Source organism: Sesamum indicum, linkage group LG3 (genome assembly GCF_000512975.1).
Source record: "Sesamum indicum cultivar Zhongzhi No. 13 linkage group LG3, S_indicum_v1.0, whole genome shotgun sequence".
NCBI lineage: Eukaryota > Viridiplantae > Streptophyta > Magnoliopsida > Lamiales > Pedaliaceae > Sesamum > Sesamum indicum.
The window spans coordinates 7,342,494-7,365,473 of record NC_026147.1 but is presented as its reverse complement, the minus strand read 5'-3'; the positions used below and the strand labels follow the sequence as shown (position 1 = coordinate 7,365,473).

At 40.3% G+C, this 22,980-nt stretch overlaps 2 protein-coding genes across 2 annotated transcripts; both read right to left on the bottom strand.

Annotated features, from left to right (window-relative positions):
* LOC105157557 (pleiotropic drug resistance protein 1) lies at positions 155-8,048 on the bottom strand. The gene is given in 23 exon segments (XM_020692258.1): positions 155-497; positions 607-861; positions 962-1,133; positions 1,236-1,463; positions 1,543-1,676; positions 1,779-1,862; positions 1,952-2,242; positions 2,366-2,698; positions 2,814-3,076; positions 3,152-3,308; positions 3,411-3,514; positions 3,618-3,778; positions 3,859-4,175; positions 4,259-4,540; positions 4,662-4,963; positions 5,055-5,145; positions 5,226-5,279; positions 5,358-5,434; positions 5,524-5,683; positions 6,740-6,824; positions 7,117-7,205; positions 7,338-7,458; positions 7,608-8,048. Coding segments are annotated over 23 exon segments (4,320 nt in total). The 5' UTR covers positions 7,910-8,048; the 3' UTR covers positions 155-239.
* LOC105157596 lies at positions 21,883-22,482 on the bottom strand. Its single transcript, XM_011074007.1, has one exon. It carries the CDS (start codon positions 22,480-22,482, stop codon positions 21,883-21,885), a length of 600 nt encoding a protein of 199 aa, XP_011072309.1.

Below are 22,980 nucleotides of genomic sequence, written 5' to 3'. Positions count from 1 at the left end.
GCATTCTTTATTTCATATTTTTCCCTTCACTCATTTTTCTGCATTGTATACATCGGATTCTGCGAGTCAAATATTATCTTTTAACCCCGCAGACCAACAATCTTAGCTCCATCACTCCTACGCATACTGAACAAACACAAGCAAACAATAAATGTAAAAAGTGAGGAAAAATGTTTCATGATCTACACTAGATATATGTCTTTGATAAAAGTATTTTATACAAACTAGTGAATACATATTTATCGCTTCTGGAAATTGAAAGCCTTGACAGAGAACGCGAATATAAAACCGAAGACAGCTACAAACGCGACAATCACGGCAGCAACAACACCTAAAAAATCGTGTCTGAACCCAAAGTAACTTCTCACGAATTCTTGAACAGATTGTTTTGTGTCTAGCTGATCTGTTACATCTCCATACTGTGATGCAACTAAACCGTAAAGGGTCCAGGCCACAGGATTTGCCCAATGATACCATCTCCACCACACGGGTGTGCTCTGCGGTGACGATGTCGGAAAAAAGAAAGATATTACAATACATTAGTTCATGCATCTGCCTGATTTTACTATGTTGTTGTAGAAAAGATTGAATTTTGAAAGAACTTACGGGTCTTGGAATGACGAATCCTGAAAAGAGGTTCCACAACGCGTAAAAGAGGAAGGATATGATGTGGGCTATTTGCTGATTAGGAGTTGCGGCCACGGCCATCATGCCGTAAAAGGTGAAGTAGAGTAAAGTAAAGAACATGAAGAATATGTACCAGAAGTACTTTGCAGCTGTCCATTCAAAACCGATCATTGCGTATACGATTGTCCCGTATATGATAGCCTGAGCAAAACAGTATGGAACTTCAATGACAGCCTGCAAAAAAGATCAGATGAAAGTGCTGTTGTCTGTGTTGTGGCGGATGGCGTAATATACTGAACTGAAGAATAACTAGAAGTTCTTGTTTATTAGTCACCTGCCCGAATGCATATGGTAAGGCGGAATACAAACCAGCGGCCCGTTCTCTGTAAAAGACCGTTCGTTCAACAGCCACCACTGGCTGAACCGATGAAGCGAGCTGGACGCCTAAGAAGAACACAGATGCATACATTGACCCCATAGCATTGATAACATCCTGCTGAGTATCCCTGAAACGTACGAAATTCAATAAATCAAAACTATTGATACTTGAATTTTGTGATGAACATGAAATTCTGGAAAGGGATTGCAAATTAATTTTTTTCGCTTACTTCTTGGAACCAAGATCCCAGAACATTGATCCAAACATGAGGGCTAGGAAGGCTGTATACAAAATTCTTACTGCAGAGTAAAGAGGATTGCGCCAGTACGACCAGTGTTGTTTCCATAGGCAAGCGATGCATTGAGTTAAAAGTGGCTGAGAATACTCTGATTGGAAATGCAGGTCTGTCTTACCAGGATGAGGAGTACTTAGCTCGTTTATGAGAGCTTTATTTCTCCTAAGATTTCATTGAAATGATATACTATCAGGTTTGTTGTTTCATATAAGTAACAATAATAAATTGTAAATAAACGGACCTGTAGAGTTCCGAGTTTCTGTAAAGTTCAGCAAAATCGATCCCCAGCATCATTTCTTGGGCTGAAGATGTTACCTCCAGCATCCAGGTTGCCGGATTGTATCCGTCCCTGATCTTTGGAACTCCTTGGATTCCCTGGATTTGATATAAGCTTGAAGTAGTAACTTACTATTGACTCGGCATCCATGGTAGGAAAGTTTGCTTTTTTTTTTTTCGTTGTTATTCTTCTTGACTCACCTCGAAATACTGGATCAAATTACAGGAGTGTCGACCCAGTGGCCCTACGTATATTTCTTCTCCCCCTCGCTTCATCAATAACAGCTGCAAATCCAATAAACTATGAAAATCTTAGAAAGATTAAATAGGAAAGAAAAAACAATGAGTTATTTCCATCTGTAAAAGAATCTTGCCTCGTCAAAAGCTTCAAATATGTCGATGCTAGGCTGATGAATAGTGCAGACAACCGTCCTTCCTGTGTCCACCGTGTTCCTGACCGTTCTCATCACAATTGCAGCGGCTCTTGCATCTAATCCTGAAGTTGGTTCATCCATGAATATGATGGAAGGATTGGCCACCAGCTCGACTGCTATGGTTAGTCTCTTTCGCTGCTCTGTTGATAGGCCATTAATCCCTGGTAATCCGACTAGTCCTCCTCTTAGTGAAGTTAGCTCCACGAGTTCCATCACATTCTCAACGAACGCCTAAAAATACAGAGTTCAAAGACATTATGGCACAAGCTCTCTTTCTTTGTTTCTTTTATTTCTTTCAGGTCCAGCTTGAACTCAAGGGCTGGCAAAGTAGAAAACATCCTAAAAATGACACACCTTTCTGGTTTGAGAATCTACTTCTGGAGGTAAACGTAGCCAAGCTGAGAAAAGAAGGGACTCATAAACTGTAACACAAGGAGAATGGATATCATTCTGTTCACAGTATCCAGAAATCCGAGCAAATGTCTCTTGCTTCTTTGGATAACCGGAGATTGTAATATTCCCCTCAATATATCCAGCTGTTTTTCGACCGGCCAGCACGTCCATAAGAGTAGTTTTACCAGCCCCACTAACTCCCATTAGAGCTGTGAGAACACCTGGCCTAAAAGCTCCACTGACACCCTTCAAGAGTAGTAATCTATCTTCAGTAGCACCCCTACTTTTCATTTCCTGCAAGCCCATTTCAATGACTATTCTTCTAGTTTTCAGGAATACATCAAATGTAAAACTCTCAGACATTAATTTGTGCAGCTTCATGAAATTATCAAACAGATATTTCAGTTACCTGCGGCATGTCAACAGAGTACTTGACATCATCAAATGCTATGGAGTGTGGTTCGAACGGAAGAACGACATCCCTCTTGGTTTGCTCTTCACTCAAAATTCAGACATTCAACAGTTAAGAAATACCCCATTCAAGATTTTAATCAAAGCCTGAAAGTAAGTATAAAATCGAGTTATACATCCATCTTTTGTGACTATTCTCACCAATTCTTTTAGTACTCTCATGATCATTTTCTGGTAGTACAGCTTGAGGTTTCCCCAGAGCTGCAATATTAACATTGTATTACTGCAAGCTTCTAAGAAATATATGGCGAGAAGAAAAATTTCAGCAGTACTCACGGTCAAGGTAAGTCAGAGCCAGAATGCATAAGCAGTTGAATAACAATATCATGCCTGATAATGCCCCTACTCCTATCCAGTACCAGTATGAGCCGGAGAAAAACCCCAGAGACTTCAAAACCTCGACTCCCAATGATACTCTTGTGTTTGAGACAACCTTTGAAAAGCAAAATGAAGTTTGAATGTCATCACAAGCATGTTTCCAACAAAAGAATCAATACCATGAACCTGCAAGATCACACCAGATGTCTAAACTTACGTGTCTCCAACTGTGACCTGTGAATTCATTCACCACGATTGCATTGTCCGCGTACATCATTGGTGATATGTAATAACCCCATATCCACCACTTCTTTACATTCTCTAGAAAAGCAATGATGAAAATGAGGAGAAAAAGAATTAGTCAAAGTCAAATCAATCTCTTTCACCTTTAGGAATCGTAAATTTGAAACATTTTCATATATACCTCTTGACAGTACAAAACCACTCATTGCAAAAACAAGAAGCAATACAAAGAACCCAAATGTGTTGGCTACGATCATGTTCCTACCGATTGCACCAATCAGACGAAACAATGAGGATGCCGCTTCAATTTGAAGCAAGAGTATCAAGAAATATTTGATAGATCTGTAGGATAAATTCAAGATCAATACTCATACAATGAGAAAGACCAAAACTTTCAGTATACGAATTATCATATGCTTTACCTTCCAAAATTTGGATCAAATCCGATCTCATAGTAGGTGAGCACCGTAAAGGCAGCTATTCCAACAACATTAACAGGGATCTTTGATATCCACAGGGGAAGAGCATATGCCCATGCAGGGAAAAAGAAATAACTCCTTTGCTTATAGAAAACCGGAAGCTTTTGAATGAGAATGGCTATCTCAGCCATACCGTTGAACATAGCCTGAGTAACAGTATAGAATAGAGCACCAGAAAATTTCCTCCCATCTAGTATGTTGTCACGGTGCATTTTAGGACGAAGGAAGACTGTCGTTGCTATGAGACCCATTAGAGAAATCTGAAAAGGCAGATTCAAGAGATCATTGTTAATAAATAAAAACCAAGACAAGGTGTTAAAATGTAATACTACAATATACTAACCTGGGAAAGGTTGAAGATATAGATAAAAGAGTTCCTCCTCATCAGTAAGAGTTCTCTGGAGGCACAAGCTTTCAGGAGCTCCATTTTGCTGACACCGTATTCTTTAGTTGTCAAAGCGGCCGGGTGGCTTTTAGTCTTGTCGAATGGGTTTGCAAGCTTACCGTCTAGTTTCTGCCCAACGTGAAATAACTTGAACGCTTCAGCAAATTCCTTGACTGTGATAAACCTGTAAGGCTTCTCATGATCTGCCCAGTACTGCTGCTGATCTTTCGCTGATGTTACCTGCACCAAGTAATAATTTTTCCATTTCATATCTGAAAACTGAAATTCTTGCATATACAAGCCAAGTTTTATTACAGTAGCAATCAACTCTCATCAGATTTATAGTATTTGCGGTGCCTACTTCTTGCAAGAAGTCAGCCACCCCTTTTCTTTCGGGGCACTTGAACCCCATAGACTGGAAGAACTCGAGCACATTTTCACGCGGACCTTGATACACAATCTGTCCTTCAGACATGAGGATGATGTCATCAAACAGATCAAATGTCTCAGGTTCTGGCTGCAGAAGTGAAACAAGAATAGTCCCTTCCAAAATATGGATAGATTGTCTAATGGAATTCACAACTTGGAAAGTCGTAGAACTATCCAATCCAGTCGATATCTCGTCCATGAAAAGTGCCTTTGCTGGTCCAACCAACATCTCACCTGTGTGTTTTTTTTTTAAAGAAAATTCAAATTTAGACCTTAAACCACCAATGATGAATCCTTGTTAATAAACAAGCACAGCCATCTTCACCTGTCGTAACACGTTTCCTCTGCCCACCGGAGATCCCTCTAGTCATCTCATCTCCTACCAAAGTATCAGCACAAATGTCCAATCCCAATATCTGCAGAGACAATCAAATTCAACTCAACATATCCTATTCTGTCTCATTGATCAATACGAACTAATTCACGCGCTCGTTACCTTGAGAATATAGTCTGTGACAATACTTGCTTCTTGACCTTCTATAGCGGCCGCCTGAACAATCAAAAAAGCAATACAATCACGACTTTCGTATTTAAACTACTTCAATCTCTGTAAGTTACAAAATCTTACTTTCATGTATATATCCACATCAGGATCAGGCTTTATGTTTGCCTCCTTCTCTCTTCTTGACAACTCTGCCAGCATTTCTGCAAAGATTTCCAGCACATGCTATAAACAGCTATATATGTAACATTTCCCTTTTTCTTAGTAAAAAAATCAGCAGTTGGAGACTAACCATGATTGCTTCCAACTCCTTGACATCTTGCGGAGAATGCCAGTGTTTCTCTTACAGTCATCTCACCAAGGTGGACATCGTGTTGGCTTATGTACGCAGCACTTCTTTGCGGTATGAATTCTTTCATCCCATGTCCGTTATATGTCACAGTTCCAGAAAACTGGTGATCAAGAACCTTAGCTTTGAGCTCTACGGTTTAAGGCTTTGATGAGGAAATTGTAGTACATAAAATAAGATTTTTGCACAGCAATTATGGTTAAATATTATATTTTTTCTCAAATTGACAAAAAGTATAATGTAGATTATCGGGCACTTTGTAAATTATATACATATTGCAAATATTATATTGTCAAAATTAGTATATATTTGAAACATATTTTAGATACATATATATATTGCAAGTTCTAAAATTATTTCAATTTGCATCTTTAGTTTATTTTGTGGTTTTTGATCAATCAGTGTTATTCCTGCCTATTTTACATTTGGATTATTATTCTTGTATATTCTATGATGATTATATTATATTTATGTCTATTTATATCCACGTATAACATTGATTTTTACTTGCATGTATACTTAAATCTACAGGGAAAATGCAATTTTAGTCCTGTAATTTAAGAGGGTGACATTTTTTGTCATGCACAAAGAATTTTTTCAATCTAGTCCTGTAACTTTAAAATTTCGATAATTTTAATCCGTTTTTGCCGAAGTCCCCAATTTAATTGGGTCATATGCAAAGTACATGCAACTTTTTCGGTCAATTTGGTTGAAAAAGAATTAAAATTGCCAAAATTTTAAAATTACAGGACTAATTTATAAAAATCAATTCATGCAAAACTAAAATATTCCCTCTCAAATTAGAGGATCAAAATTGCATTTCTCACTAAATATACACTGTCTTGCATATTTGAGAACAAACTTACTAGTTCATAAGTTCTTCACTACTGCAATTTTGGTGAAATGGCCTTCTTTTTCCTTAAATATCATGTTAAAATTACATGACTACATCAACAGCTTTTGGATGAAAAAAGTCAACTTTTTGTGACCATTATACCCCTTAGTAAGTATGTGTAGGGGTGTAAAGTGCAATAAATACTACTTTGAGGGAGCAGTAAACTTTTTGTGTCCATTATACCCCTTTATTTGTAGGGGTGTAAAGTGCAATAAATACTACTTTGAGGGAGCAAGGTGCAATTTATATGTTTGGCGACCTAACCTTGAGTTTAGGATCAAGCATCCCAGCCAAAGCCAACAACAGCGTTGTCTTCCCACAACCCGGCGGCCCTAAAAGCAGTGTCATGCTGCAAACCCCAAGAGAGAGAGAGCGAGTGATATCATAAATTCATAGACAACCATATATGTAGGGGCAGAAAAATTCTAAATCAAATCGGGTTTGATTAATACTGAATCAATTATATAGTAAGTGTAATATATTTATTGTGATGTACAATCTAGAAAAAGTGAATCATACACCAATGCAAGTGTATTACTGTTGCTACGTGATTAATTTGATTCGATTAAATCTGTTCCGGATAAGAATTTTCCATACTGCCTGATGGGTTACAAGCAAATTTGGTAGTGAAGGAAGTTTACCGGCCAGGCTTCAAGATTCCACTGACATCGTTCAAGATTGTCAGTGGCTGCTTTCTGCTTGGTAATATTCGGAGATAGCTTGAGAATTCCTTGGAGACAAAACATCATGGTTAATTAGATTTAAATTCATGTTGTAAGAAAGAACACACACACACACACACACACATATATATATATATTACACGGATGTATGATTGATGAGAAGTTGACAACTCTCTTACCTCCAAGATATTGGCATAGAAGTTCATGAAAGAAGGCAAGGCTCTGCTGCCCGCATAAGCTTCTGTCTCAACTTTCAAGTGCTCGAATCTCACTTCAATCCTCGGCAACTCTATTCCAACTCTGATCAAATCATTGAACACGCGTCAATCGCTTTGTTCGCCCTATATATGTGAAAATACTAATACATACAAAATATTCTTGAGCTTTAACGGCAAGTGAAAATGACTAAAGTGTGACCAAAATCAGGTATAAGGTCATGAGATTATTACCTGTCAATTCGTTTCTTGAGCTTCAGAAGAAACTTCTCATTGTCTTCTTCCGCAACCCTAACCAGCCTCTCCAGCAAATCTCGGCGTTCTTGAAATCCAAGTTCGTCTATGTCGACCTCATTGGCAGCGCCTCTCGACCCGAGCAAAAGCCCTTTTCTCAAACGATCAAACGTCGGGAGCTTTTCCAGGGCAGCCCATTTCAGAGCTTCTTCATCGTCCTCTTCTCGTGTTGAATTGGAAAACCTCTCAGCACCATGATTCCTCCAAGAAGAATTTGCCCTCAAGCTGTTGCTAGTGTACATTTTTTAACTACCTACCTTGAAATGGTACAACAAGATGTGGATCCAACTTCAGCTTCTTACAGGTCTGATGAAATCATAAAGTTGTAAGATTCATGCATGCAACTACTTTGTCTTATTACATCTCTATCTAATTGTGTAGGGCAAGCATTCAAGAAAATCATACAAGTGATCAAGTCTTCTAGCTACAGTTATATAGGGAGGGAGGGACCGAATGCAATATATTTTTTGTATTTTGGCGTTACAGTCCTTTAATTTTTTTAGGATAGTAAATATAGGTCTTGTAATTTTTTATATTTTTACGATTTTGGTCCTTTTGTTCGAGAGCTTGCAAATATTATCAGAAGAAAGCATGTGCCTGTGCTTTTTTTAATTTGGGACTTTTCTTCCCATTGGTTAATTTCTGCTAGAATTGAAGCAAATTTTAGGTTCTGTATCTTTTGCATTTTAACGTTTTACTCTTTTGTCGTTCCATGGTAGGAAATAGGTCCTGTAACATATAATTTTTTATAATTTTGGTCCATTAAATTGATCAATAGGAACAAAAAAACTCCCAAATTAAAAAGAAGCAAGTGTAGATCACATGTTTTTCTCCGACAATATTTACAAATTCCGACCACTAGAAGACCAAAATTGTGCAAAATTGAAAAATTACCAAATTTATTTACTACCCTAAAAAGATAAAATATTCAAACACCAAAATATAAAATATACAATACGAAAATTATGCAGGGAGGGTGGGTAGAGCAGAATGTACCAATTTAATTAATTACTGGGGCTATATATATATATAGATATATTTACCTAAATCAGATTATTGGTATTATAATTATATCTTCTTGAGCTAGTTGCCATATGTATATACATATATATACACACATAGCGTAGCTACTGAAATAGGAGTTTTGACACTTTGTATGCATATAGTTAGTTAATTAATGTTGGGTTGCTGAGACCAAACCTAATTATCTAGAAACTTTGATTTTTTGATTATGTTAAAAGGGTAAGATTTTATTCCTGAACAGTGAAATTAAAACCTCATGTATTCTGGAACTTTAATAATACAGTTTCTGGTTCTAGAATTTAAATTAAAAAGCACGTGTCGGGCACATGCTATAAAAAAGCGATAATAAAGTTTCTAGAATTTTTCATAAAGAACACTAAAGGAAAATGTAGTTTCTGGTTCACAAGAGAATGTGTATTCATCACTGAAAAAATATTATTACTTAATTTGGTTTTATTTTCATTTTAATTTCTCTATTTTAAGTGAAAAACGTGTGATTTAACTTTATATAAATTTTCCTGTAAAAATAAGAATATATTTAAATTAGTGAATAAGATTGTGTTTTTTATGTATATTATAGCAGCGTCAATTTAATTAATATACCTTTTCATTTGAATGAAATTAATAATTTTATTTTTTGTTGTCAATGGTGTTACACTAATACATTTTTTGTTTGAATTAAATTGATTTTTAGTTATATTTTTATGTTTATTTTTTTAACTTTTTATATAGTTATATATTTTTTAATCAATTTAATTAGAACTGTCAGTAATATCATATCATTTTTTTATGAAAATATATTATATACTATATTAAAAATCTGAATGGCTGAAAGTTTCTTTCATTTTCTAGTATAACTAAATTAACCTTGAATATATTATTTTTATACATATAATATGCTCCTATTATAATTACTTGCCATATTTATTACTTCATATTGATAACCTCCTAATTATTACTTTTGTATTTATTAACTCCTACTAATTATTCTTTGCAAAAATATTATATATATCTATTAAAAAAATATATCCTTGTAGTAGAATATGAAATAGTAAAAAAATCAGATACACTATAAGAAAATTTACTATTGGCTATGGACTAAAATTATAGTAAATAATAATATTATTATTATTATTAATTATGATTAAATAAAAATCAATGCAAAAATTATTCATCGTAGAAACTATTTTTGTCATGGCTATGAGCCATATCAAATGTTTTTGTTATGGCATTTAGCCATGACAAATCTTTAAACTACGGTCAATAATCGTTGCATGATCGTGATCAACGACTATTTATTATGAGTAATTATTTTTAATTATGATAATTAGCCATAATTAAATATTAAGTTTCTTTAGTGAGAAATCAAAAGGAAGCACCAATATTTTTATCTCTATCACTATGTTTGCTATTATGTAATCATGAATATATTTTTAGATTTTATGCTCCTATATAATATTAATCTAAGTGGTATTTATAAGTTATTATTATTATTTTTGTATTACTTTCAAATATTGAAATTAAAATTTATTCTATGATAAGATTTTATGGGGAGAATTACACCTTTAATCCTCATGTTATATATACCATTAGTTCACTTTGGACCCTCAAATATGAAACTAGTCTTTTTCGTCGAATACAATATAAAACCTTATATACCAAGCACATAAGGTTGTTTGGAGAAAAAAACCACCATTCTCCTCCTGAAAAGTGGTTGTCTTCGAGTTTTCATTTTCAGACATTGCAGAGGTAAGAATGAAGAGCATCAGCAAAGAAAGACCTAAAAAAGACGTTCAAGTTCTTATTACAGGAGTAAATATTCTACCTATTCTCGGGTAAATTCAGAAGCTCGATACTTGCATCACTGTTACAAAATTCTCCTTTTTTTTATGACTAAACTTTTGAATATACCTAAGAATATTTATTTCTAAAAGAAGAGCTTGAGCTCATTCTTGCCTTTGCAAATGCCTGAAAATGAGCAAATAATGAGTGCTTTATTGCTAAACCTTAATTGACTGGAGGGCTACTTTTTAGTTTCTTTTTTCTTGCAACTAAGAAGCCACGCGTGATTGTATTTGACGGCAAAATGACTAATGCACTTTTTCTTTGCTTTGGTCGTGTTCTGTGCATTACTTAAGTCATAATCTTATATTTATACTAGAAAGAAAACAATAATAACGATGCAAATTCTTAACAAAAAAGAAATGATCAGTTTCAAAATATGAAAATGAACATTGACAAGATTTAAGCTTGATGTAGGTCGCACAAAATTTGGATCGGGTCGCAAAGTTGGATCCCGAGGTCGGGTCGCTTGATCCTTCTTTCGAGCTACCTGTTAGTGGATCCTGAGAACACAGCAAACGTGAGACTAGCTGAGTAGCCCTCGGCGATGGCCCTCTGATGCTTAAGTTAGAAAAGTGGGGTCGAAAAGATGAGATCGAAGATCACTGTGGTCGAACTAAATCAGAAAATGGCGGTAAAATAGAAATAAAAACCTCTCTTGAATAATCATAAATGAAACTATTTATAACCGTACGGTACCATCTGGGAGAGCGACACGTGTCTCCACTGAGATGCTGTCACGTCATCCCAACCCAAGGGCCTTCCTTAGAGATGACTTAGTCCCTGGTCAAAATTGGTCAAAATAGTCAAAATAGTCAACTATGAATATATAAATGCTTTAAAAAAGCAGGGGTATTTAGGTAATTTGATAATCTCTCTCATCATTACTCCCCCACTTCTCTTAGTGTCATTAATGACACTAAGGGAAGTGAACAGGCGTTTTGTCAGATGGAGGGATCCAAACCGTCAGCTGTTGCCCACGTGTCATCATCCGGTAATGTGTGGAAGGGTGCGCTGCCTCAGATATTCCTCTATATATAGTCCCCTCTTTGAACTTCCTTGACCGCCCCTACCAGCTAATCGCATTCGATCTCCCCTTGCAAGCTACTTTCTCCTCTTTCTAGTTACTCTTCATTCCCTTCTTATTCCAGCTTTCAATATCATGTCTTCTAGGTCCAAGAGTCTCTCTATCCCTGTGTATGCATCTGAGTCTGCATCGAGCTCCATTTCGAGCTCAATGTTGGGATCGTCAGCGACCTCCCCAAGGGAGACGGCTGGTACTTCCCGCGATCCCGCTTCTTCTATTCTTGCCCCTCATTCTAATCTCCCTGAAGGAACCGCTGATTCTGATGAGGTCCCTATTTTTAAAAAATATACTAACATGATGCAACAAAAACTGTGGTTAGGGATTGTAAGCATCATTAAAACTACTCCTGTGCAATTAAAAAGAAGATATAATATTCCTGTTGATTATGATGTCATGATTCCTCGTTCTTTTGATCGCATGCATCAACCCCCAGAGGGCTATTGTGCATTGTCCACTCTCCACTTAGATACAGGATTGCGATTTCCGTTACCCCACGAAGTGAATAATATCCTTGTCCGTCCAGGCGTCTGTCCCATGCAATTATCCCCCAATTCTATTAGCCACATACTTCTTTTCATTATCGTCATGAAACACCTTGATCTACCCCCTACCTTTAATAATTTCTGGTCACTGTACAATATCACCGCTTCCAAAATATCGGGAGAAACTGGGTGGTTCTATCTAACCACACGTAAGGACTGTCGTTATCTGGACGACCTAAGGTTTAATGTCGGTCCTTGGCGTGATAGGTATATCTTTCTTCGACCTCCACCTGGTAAATCTTGGGACTTTTACCTGGGTTGGTGTGAGTCTAAACCCAAAACCTAAAACTTATGGGGAGGGGTTTGAAAGCGACCTCATCAACTACATAACACTGTTTTGGTACCTTCCAAAAGTACTACTACAGGAGAAAGTGTTGAAGCTCGCGGGCCTCTCCCCTGCTACTATTCCATTCAAAGGCTCATTAAGTGATTTCAGAAGTCTCATTCTTTTGTTTCTTATTCCCTTAAGCGATCTTCTAACTGACTCCTTTGCAGAATCTGAAATCATGCTTGCCAGAATCGCGAACAAAGCCAGAGCTAAAAAGGGAACACTACCAACTTCCTTTGACCGCGAACTACAGCGTGCTACAACTGCTGCGAAAGGAAAAACCAAAGAACCTGCAGTAACTCCTACTCCATCACCAGCAATCGCCACAGCTTCTGACCAACCGACCTCTCCGATTGAAGTGGGGGATCATACATCCAACATACAAATAGAGGTGGTTGAGGTCTCCGACGATCGTGACCTCAAGAGGAAGAGAGGCAAGAAGAAGGCGACCTCTACAGCAGAACGCACAGAGAGCAAGAGCGATCCCTCTTCCAGAACAGCTAGGCAAGGTAGGCTAGAGGCCAAGCTCGCTGCTGACAGAGCCACTGAACCCAAAAACCGCCGAAGGTTTGCCGCCTTCCAAGAAGTGTGGCAACAAACAAGGGACGAGCGATCTCCCTCTGCCCGGGTCGTTGAAATGTCTAGAGAGAAATAGGTCCCCGATTGGAAGATCTCAAAAAATACCAGTGTTATGCAGACCTTAGCTGGACATGATTCCTGGGAAATCTATAGGGCTACTTGCCTCGAACGGGATCAAGTCATTCTTGCCCAAACTTCACATACATCTATCGAGAAGCACTTCGCGCACAACATAACCCAGGTAACTAACGATCTCATCACTCATGAACTGACTTCTCATTCCCCAGCTAATTCTCTTCCTTTCTTTGATAGGCCATGGCCTTTGCCCATAATCTCTCTCCCCAATGCTCGATGTGGAGACATGACAAGGTTGTTGCAGAGGCAAGAGCTTTGGAGATGGAGAAGAAAATTTTGGAGCAACAATCGCTGATTGAGTCCCTGCAATCTGATGCTCGAGAGAAAATGGAACTTGCTTCTAAACTTAAAATTTCCGAGAAGAAATTGGAAGAAGTGAGGTCCACGGCCCAAAGCAATCATGAAGCTGCCTTTGAATCGGGCAGAGAGCAGAGTTTAACTGAAGGCCGCACCCAATTTCTACAGAGCTAGGAGCATAAAGAGATGCTAGATCGAGCTCGTCTGAATGGTGCTCGCGATTTTCTAAAGTCTTGAACTTTCAACGAGGCCGTGGAGAATCAAGCATCAGAGTTCCCAAAACCTAAAACTTATGCGGAGGGGTTCGAAAGCGACCTCATCAACTACATAACGCTGTTTTGGTACCTTCCAAAAGTACTACTACAGGAGAAATTGTTGAAGCTCGCGGGCCTCTCCCCTACTCCTATTCGAGTCAAAGACTCATTAGGTGATTTCAGAAGTCTCATTCTTTTGTTTCTTATTCCCTTAAGCGATCTTCTAACTGACTCCTTTGCAGAATCTGAAATCATGCTTGCCAGAATCGCGAACAAAGCCAGAGCTAAGAAGGGAACACTACCTCCTTCTGTTGACCGCAAACTAAAGCGTACTGCAGCTGCTGCGAAAGGAAAAACCAAAGAACCTGCAGTAACTCCTACTACATCACCAGCAACCGCCACAGCTTCTGACCAACCGACCTCTCCGATTGAAGTGGGGGATCATACATCCAACATACAACTCGAGGTGGTTGAGGTCTCTGAGGATCATGGCCTCAAGAGGAAGAGAGGCAAGAAGAAGGCGACCTCTACAGCAAAACCCAGATAAAGCAAGAGCGATCCCTCTTCTAGAACAGCTAGGCAAGGTAGGCTAGAGGCCAAGCTCGCTGCTGACCGAGCCGCCGAACCCAAAAACTGCCGAAGGTTTGCCGCCTTCCAAGAAGTGTGGCAACAAACAAGAGACGAGTGATCTCCCTCTGCCCGGGTCGCTGAAATATCTGGAGAGACGGTCCCCGATTGGAAGATCTCAAAAAATAGCAATGTTCTTCGGACCTTAGCTGGACAGGATTCCTGGGAAATCTATAGGGCTGCTTGCCTCGAACGGGATCAGGTCATTCTTGCCCTAACATCACATACATCTATCGAGAAGAACTTCGCGCACAACATAACCCAAGTAACTAACGATCTCATCACTCATGAACCGACTCCTCATTCCCCAACTAATTCTCTTTCTTTCTTTGATAGGCCATGGCCTTTGCCCATAATCTCTCTCTCCAATGCTCGATGTGGAGACATGACAAGGTTGTTGCAGAGGCAAGAGCTTTGGTGATGGAGAAGAAAATTTTGGAGCAACAATCGCTGATTGAGTCCCTGCAATTTGATACTCGAGAGAAAATGGAACTTGCTTCCAAACTTAAAATTTCCGAGAAGGAATTGGAAGAAGTGAGGTCCACGGCCCAAAGCGATCGTGAAGCTGCCTTTGAATCGAGCATAGAGCAGGGTTTAACTGAAGGGCGCACCCAATTTCTACAGAGCGAGGAGCATAAAGTGATGCTAGATCAAGCTCGTCTGAATGGTGCTCGCGATTTTCTGAAGTCTCGAACTTTCAAGGAGGCCTAGGAGAATCAAGCATCAGAGTTCCTAATACCTAAAACTTATGGCGAGGGGTTCGAGAGCGACCTCATCAACTACATAACGCTGTTTTGGTACCTTCCAAAAGTACTACTACAGGAGAAAGTGTTGAAGCTCGCGGGCCTCTCCTCTGCTCCTATTCTAGTCAAAGGCTCATTAGGTGATTTCAGAAATCTCATTCTTTTGTTTCTTATTCCCTTAAGCGATCTTCTAACTGACTCCTTTGCAGAATCTAAAATCATGCTTGCCAGAATCGCGAACAAAGCCAGAGCTAAGAAGAGAACACTACCTCCTTCCGTTGACCGCAAAGTAAAGCGTACTGCAGCTGCTGCGAAAGGAAAAACCAAAGAACCTGCAGTAACTCCTACTACATCACCAGCAACCGCCACAGCTTCTGACCAACCGGCCTCTCCGATTGAAGTGGGGGATCATACATCCAACATACAACTCGAGGTGGTTGAGGTCTCTGAGGATCATGGCCTCAAGAGGAAGAGAGGCAAGAAGATGGCGACCTCTACAGCAAAACCCAGATAGAGCAAGAGCGATCCCTCTTCTAGAACAGCTAGGCAAGGTAGGCTAGAGCCCAAGCTCGCTGCTGACCGAGCCGCTGAACCCAAAAACTGCCGAAGGTTTGCCGCCTTCCAAGAAGTGTGGCAACAAACAAGAGACGAGCGATCTCCCTCTGCCCGGGTCGCTGAAATATCTGGAGAGACGGTCCCCGATTGGAAGATCTCAAACAATAGCAGTGTTCTTCGGACCTTAGCTGGACAGGATTCCTGGAAAATCTATAGGGCTGCTTGCCTCGAACGGGATCAGGTCATTCTTGCCCAAACTTCACATACATCTATCGAGAAGAACTTCGCGCACAACATAACCCAAGTAACTAACGATCTCATCACTCATGAACTGACTTCTCATTCCCCAACTAATTCTCTTCCTTTCTTTTATAGGCCATGGCCTTTGCCCATAATCTCTCTCTCGAATGCTCGATGTGGAGACATGACAAGGTTGTTGCAGAGGCAAGAGCTTTGGTGGTGGAGAAGAAAATTTTGGAGCAACAATCGCTGATTGAGTCCCTGCAATCTGATGCTCGAGAGAAAATGGAACTTGCTTCCAAACTTAAAATTTACGAGAAGGAATTGGAAGAAGTGAGGTCCACGGCCCAAAGCGATCGTGAAGCTGCCTTTGAATCGAGCATAGAGCAGGGTTTAACTGAAGGCCGCACCCAATTTCTACAGAGCGAGGAGCATAAAGTGATGCTAGATCGAGCTCGTCTGAATAGTGCTCGCGATTTTCTGAAATCTCGAACTTTCAAGGAGGCCTAGGAGAATCAAGCATCAGAGTTCCTAATACCTAAAACTTATGGGGAGGGGTTCGAGAGCGACCTCATCAACTACATAACGCTGTTTTGGTACCTCCTTCCGTTGACCGCAAACTAAAGCGTACTGCAGCTACTGCAAAAGGAAAAACCAAAGAACCTGCAGTAACTCCTGCTCCATCACCAGCAACCGCCACAGCTTCTGACCAACCGACCTCTCCAATTGAAGTGGGGGATCATACATCCAACATACAACTAGAGGTGGTTGAGGTCTCCGAGGATCGTGGCCTCAAGAGGATGAGAGGCAAGAAGAAGGCGACCTCTACAGCAGAACCCATAGAGAGCAAGAGCGATCCCTCTTCTAGAACAGCTAGGCAAGGTAGGCTAGAGGCCAAGCTCGCTGCTGACAGAGCCGCCGAACCCGAAAATCGCCGAAGGTTTGCCGCCTTCCAAGAAGTGTGGCAACAAACAAGGCACGAGCAATCTCCCTCTGCGCAGGTCGCTGAAATGTCTAGAGAGAAATAGGTCCCCGATTGGAAGATCTTAAAAAATATCAGTGTTCTGCGGACCCTAGCTGGACACGATTCCTAGGAAATCTATAGGGTTGCTTGCCCCGAACGGGATCAGGTCATTCTTGCCCAAACTTCACATACATCTATCGAGAAACACTTTGCGCACAACATAACCCAAGTAACTAACGATTTCATCACTCATGAATTGACTTCTCATTCCCCAGCTAATTCTCTTCCTTTCTTTGATAGGCCATGGCATTTGCCCATAATCTCTCTTTCCAATGCTTGATTTGGAGACATGACAAGGTTGTTGCAGAGGCAAGAGCTTTGGAGATGGAGAAGAAAATTTTGGAGCAACAATCGCTGATTGAGTCCCTGCAATCTGATGCTCGAGAGAAAATGGAACTTTCTTCCAAACTTAAAATTTCCGAGAAGGAATTGGAAGAAGTGAGGTCCACGGCCCAAAGCGATCGTGAAGCTGCCTTTGAATCGGGCAAAGAGCAGGGTTTAACTGAAGGCCGCACCCAATTTCTACAGAGCGAGGAGCATAAAGAGATGCTAGATCGAGCTCGTTTGAATGGTGCTCGCGATTTTCTTAAGTCTCGAACTTTCAAGGAGGCCGTGGAGAATCAAGCATTAGAGTTCATGTTCGAGGGATCCGAGAAGTGCCAAGGCCATATCCAGAAACTCAACGGGTTTGCACAAGGTATTGACCTTGATCAGCTAGATATATCCCTGGATAAAAATCTCGAGCCGTACCTCTCTGGTCAAGCACCTGAAGATGATTTTCCTGAATTTGCACCTTTAATGGATGAACTACCATCTCCACATTCATAGATGTTGGATTAGAAACTTCTTTTTGTAATTCACTGCTAGCTGACTTTCTTTTGTACTTGAATTATGATGCCTGATATGGTGAAGTAGGGATCAACTCCCTTTTTTGTATATGAAGCTGTGATTGTCAATACCAAATATTTTGTTCAACTGACCTTCAAGCAACCGGAATTATCTCTTCATTTCCAAATCGTCCGACTATTAGATTGCTTTACTTCGTGTAAAACTAGGAGGGTTCCTTCCAAGATCGCTTAATTAAATTTGAAGTTAAGACACCATGATCTTTGCCAGATTGCTTCATAAATATTTTTCCTGATAGAAGTCCTACAATCTTTTTCAGATTGCTTAGTGAACCTTTTTCAGGTTAGAAATCCCGCAATCTTTTTCAGATTGCTTAGTGGACCTTTTTAAGGTTAGCTTTGAAAATAAAATAGAATTGTACATGCGAAATAACCTTTTTTCAGGTCGTCTTTTTTAGACATTATTACGGTGTCTTTTTCAGACAATTTCAAGCCTTTTTCAGGCAAGACCTTAGTAGGTCGCATACGTTCATCATCTAGGCATAAAATTTCTTCAAATTATGCACATTCCATGGCCGCGCAGGTTCTTCCCTTCTATGTCTTATAGAATGTATGTTCCTTTCCGTCTGATCTCTACTACTTTGTATGGACCTTTCCATGTTGAATCAAGCTTTCCAATATGCTTTGACACTTCCACTCTCTTCAACACCAAGTCGCCAACCTGAAAACTCCTCGGTCGCACTTTTCGATTATAATTTCTGGTCATCATGCTCTTATATCTCAAGATCTTAGCATACGCGCGATCTCTACCTTCCTCAATTACTGTAAGGTCGAATGACCGCTCATGAGAGTTTCCCTCTGATTCATACTGGGCGACTCGGGGCAGTCTCCTCTCCTATTTTCGCAGGGATAACAGCTTCACTACCGTAGACCAAACAAAAGGGAGTCTCACCAGTAGCTGTTCGTGGGGTCGTTCGATATGCCCAGAGCACTCCCGGCAATTCTTCGACCCACGCCCCCTTTGCTCCTTCTAGCCTGGTCTTTAAATACTGCAACAATGTTCGGTTCGTGATTTCAACTTGCCCATTCGCTTGAGGGTTCGCGACCGCTGTAAAGTTCTGTTGAATTTTCAACACCTTACACCATGCTATGATCTTCTTGTCTTGGAATTGAATTCCATTGTCTGATACCAGGACCCGTGGGATCCCGAACCTGCATATAATATTTTTTCAAATAAAATTGATTACCTCTTTTTCAGAGATTTTTGCCAAAGCTTCAGCTTCTACCCACTTGGAAAAGTATTCAACAGAAACAATTAAGAACTTTTTCTGGGCCACTGCCTGAGTAAACGGACCAACAATGTCTATTCCCCATTGGTCAAAAGGACATGTGACCTTCAATGGCTCTAATAGGGTCGTAGGGGAATGCAGCAATCCTGCATACTTCAGGCAACTTTCACATTTCTTGGTAAATTCCTTCGCATCTTCCACCATAGTGGGCCAAAAATAGCCTTACCTAAAGATCTTCTGGGCCAACGATCTTCCCCCTGAATGGTTTCCACAGCTGCCTTCATGTATTTCTTTCATCACATACTGCGACCTCTCACCATCCAAATACTTCAACAAAATGCCCTCGGGAGTTCTCTTGTATAGTTCATCTCCAAGCATCATGAAACGATTAGCCTTAAACTATAGCCTCCTTGCTGCAATCGGATCACTAGGGAATTCCCCATTTTTCAAGGTATCAAATGAAGGGTGTTTTCCAAGAATCTGCAACTTCGACCGCATGAACGACCTTTTCATCTATCACTGGGAGTGATTTTACCATAACAGTAATTTTTCTCTCCTTGACTCCTTCCACTAGTGATCCAAATTTCGACAAAGCATCCGCTCGTGCATTTTCGTCCCTTCGGATCTGGTTAATGGTACATCTATCAAATTTTTCCATCATCTCCTTCACCTTCGCCAAATATTGCATCATGGACCACTCTCGCGTCTCATAAGTGCCATGTACCTGCATCGCGACCAATTGTGAGTCCGTATAAACATCTACCTGTCTTATACCTCCATCCCATGCCGTCTGCAATCCTTGGATTAGAGCTTCATATTCAGCTTCATTATTGGTTGTCAAAAAATTAAGCCTTACAACGATCTCGATCTCAACGCCATTCGGGCCCTGTATACAGATTCCAGCTCCCCCATTCTTTGAGGTCAACGACCCATCAACATGTAGTAGCCATCTCTCATCTTTTTCTAGTTGCTCACCAGTGAGCTCGATCAAAAAATCAACAAACACTTGTGCTTTGACTGCACTCCTCGTTTGAAATTCTATGTCAAATTCTCCCAACTCGACTGCCCACTTGACCATCCTACCTGACGTGTCTAGTCTCGACATAACCTGCTTCAATGGATGGTTAGTCAGTACAACAATAGGATAAGATTGGAAGTAAGGTCGTAGCTTCCTCACAGTCGTAACCAAAGCCAACGCAAGTTTCTCGATCTGGATATACTTCTTCTCTGCCCCTTGCAACATTTTTCTCACATAATAAACGGGGCTATGCTTTCCATCTTCTCGAACCAACACCGAGCTAACAGCATTATCTGAAACTGCTAAATATACATACAATCTCTCTCCAATCATGGGATTATAGAGTAGGGGGTAGTCAAATACAATTTTAGCTCCTAAAGAGCTCTCTCACACTCATCATTCCATTCGAAGTCATTAACCTTCCGCAAAACCTTAAAGAAAGGTAAATTTCGATCAGCTAACCTGATAATGAAGCGATTCAATGAAGCGACCTTCCCCGTCGACTTCTGCATTTCCTTTATCGATCTCGGCGATCCCAACTGCATGATCGCTTTTATCTTTTTAGGATTCGCCTCTATTCCTCGTTCACTGACCATATAGCCCAAAAACTTACCCCCTCGGACCCCGAAGGTACATTTAGCTAGATTCAACTTCATCCCATAGGATCGCATGACACTGAAAGCTGTTCGCAAGTGCGCCAAATGATCACATTCTTGTTTGCTTTTTACCAACATGTCATCTACATACACCTCCATCGTGCTCCCTATGTGGTCCTTGAACATTCGATTAACCAGCCTCTGTTAGGTCGCACCCGCGTTCTTCAATCCGAAAGGCATAACATTGTAACAATAAATTTTTTTCTCTGTCACGAACGCAGTTTTTTCTGCATCCTCTTTTGCCATAAAAATTTGGTGATAACCCTGGTACGCATCCATCATGCTGAACAACACGCACCCTGCAGTTGAGTCGACCAAAAGATCGATCCTTGGGAGCGGGTACGGGTCCTTTGGGCACGCTTTATTGAGATCGGTAAAATCCATGCACATTCTCTATTTTTCCGCAGCTTTAGGAACAATGACCACATTCGAGAGCCAAATCGTATACTGGATCTCCCTTACGAACCCGGCCTGCAGCAACTTCCTAACATCCCCTTCTATGATCTTGTTTCGCTCGACCCCGAACATCCTCTTCTTTTGTTTCACCGGTTTAACGTGCGGATCAATATTCAGTCTATATACAATTACCTCAGGGTCTATACCTTGAAAATCCGAGGGACTCCATGCAAACAAGTCGTTGTTTCTCCTCAAGAAATCAATCATCAACGTCTCTATCTTCGTCGCCATTTGAGACCCGATTCGGATCGTCTTTTGAAAGTCCCCTGAAATCAACTCCACTTCCTTGTATTCCTCTGACGCTTTGAGCCTTTCCATCTTTCCCCGCTTCACCTCCTCGCTTTGGCTCATTTCTTCCTTCCTCTTCTCTTTCTTCGTTGTCTCTCCTTGTTTAATGGCCAAGTTATAGCACTGCCTGGCCGTTCGCTAATCGCACTTCACCTCCCCTATTCCTTGTGTTGTAGGGAACTTCATCTTTAGATGATACGTCGACACCACTGCCTTAAATTTATTCAGTTCCGATCGCCTCAATACTACATTGTATGCAAATGGGTTGTCGACTACCAAAAATTGAATCATACACGTCTTCCTTCTGGGTTCCTCTCCTAAAGAAACTGGTAGATCCATCACACCTTTAGGCACGACCTCACTACCCCCGAACCCAACTAAGGGTGTTCAAACTAGCTTCAGCTTTATGTTCCCCAACTCCATCTTTATGAGAACATCAATAAAAATAATGTCAACTGAACTGCCATTATCTATCAACACTTCATGTACCTGATAATTTGCTATATCCATCTTGATGACTATTGGGTCATTCTGGTCGAGAACACCAGAACTCAAATCTCTATCACCAAAGACAATGTCTTCCTGCGACTCCACATGCATCTTCTGCTCTCCATATCTGAATCTGCTTTCTCTAGCATGTCTTTTCCTCGCCCTTGATGAATCTTCGTTCGTCGGACCATCCGAAATAGTATGAATAACCCCATTCGTAGGTGTGTTGTCCCGAGCTAAACTTTTTCCAGCATCCTCCTTTTGATGTCGCTCGCGACTCCTTGATCTACTACGATCTCCTGCTTCAATCCTCCTGTCGATCAAGTGTTTGAAGTATCCTTGTCTTTTAAGCCTTTCGATCTCATCTTTCAATTGGTAACAATCTTCTGTGTTGTGACCCTTGTCTTTGTGGAACTTGCAATACTTATTAGAATTTTTCTTCGCAAGTGTATCACGCATCTTACCTGGCCACTGCAGGAGACCTTCCTTTTCCACCATTGTCATCACTCTTTCTCTAGTCGTAGTCAAGGGAGTGTACCTGTGATACCTGGGCTAGTATGGTCCTCTCCGTTCTCGATCTTTTTCAGATTGCTGCTTTCCGTCTCTCGATCGTTCACCCTTCTATTGCCTTGGGTCCCTTGTCCACTCATTATCCTTCATGGCATTCATTTCTTCCTCATCTATGTATTTCTGTGCCATCTCCATTAATTGCTCCGTCCTTGCTGGCGGGTCTCAAGCCAGTGCCGATGCGAACGGGCCCTTCTTCAGACCATGTATCAGAATGCTCACCATCATGTCAATTCGCAAGTCCTACACCTCCAATACTTCGTTATTAAATCTTCCCAAAAAATTCTTTAACATCTCATCTCCCTTTGCCTGATCGTAATGAGATGAATGGCCGACCTCTTCGCTTTCCTTTTTACTGGCAAAATAAAAAGAAAGTTTATGAATTAACTGCTCATATGAATCAATCGTTCCACTTCCCAAGCTCATAAA

Excerpts from the sequence above, each read along its gene's own strand:
- LOC105157596 (XM_011074007.1), bottom strand. The coding sequence starts at position 22,482 with ATGGTGGAAAAGGAAGGTCTCCTGCAGTGGCCAGGTAAGATGCGTGAT.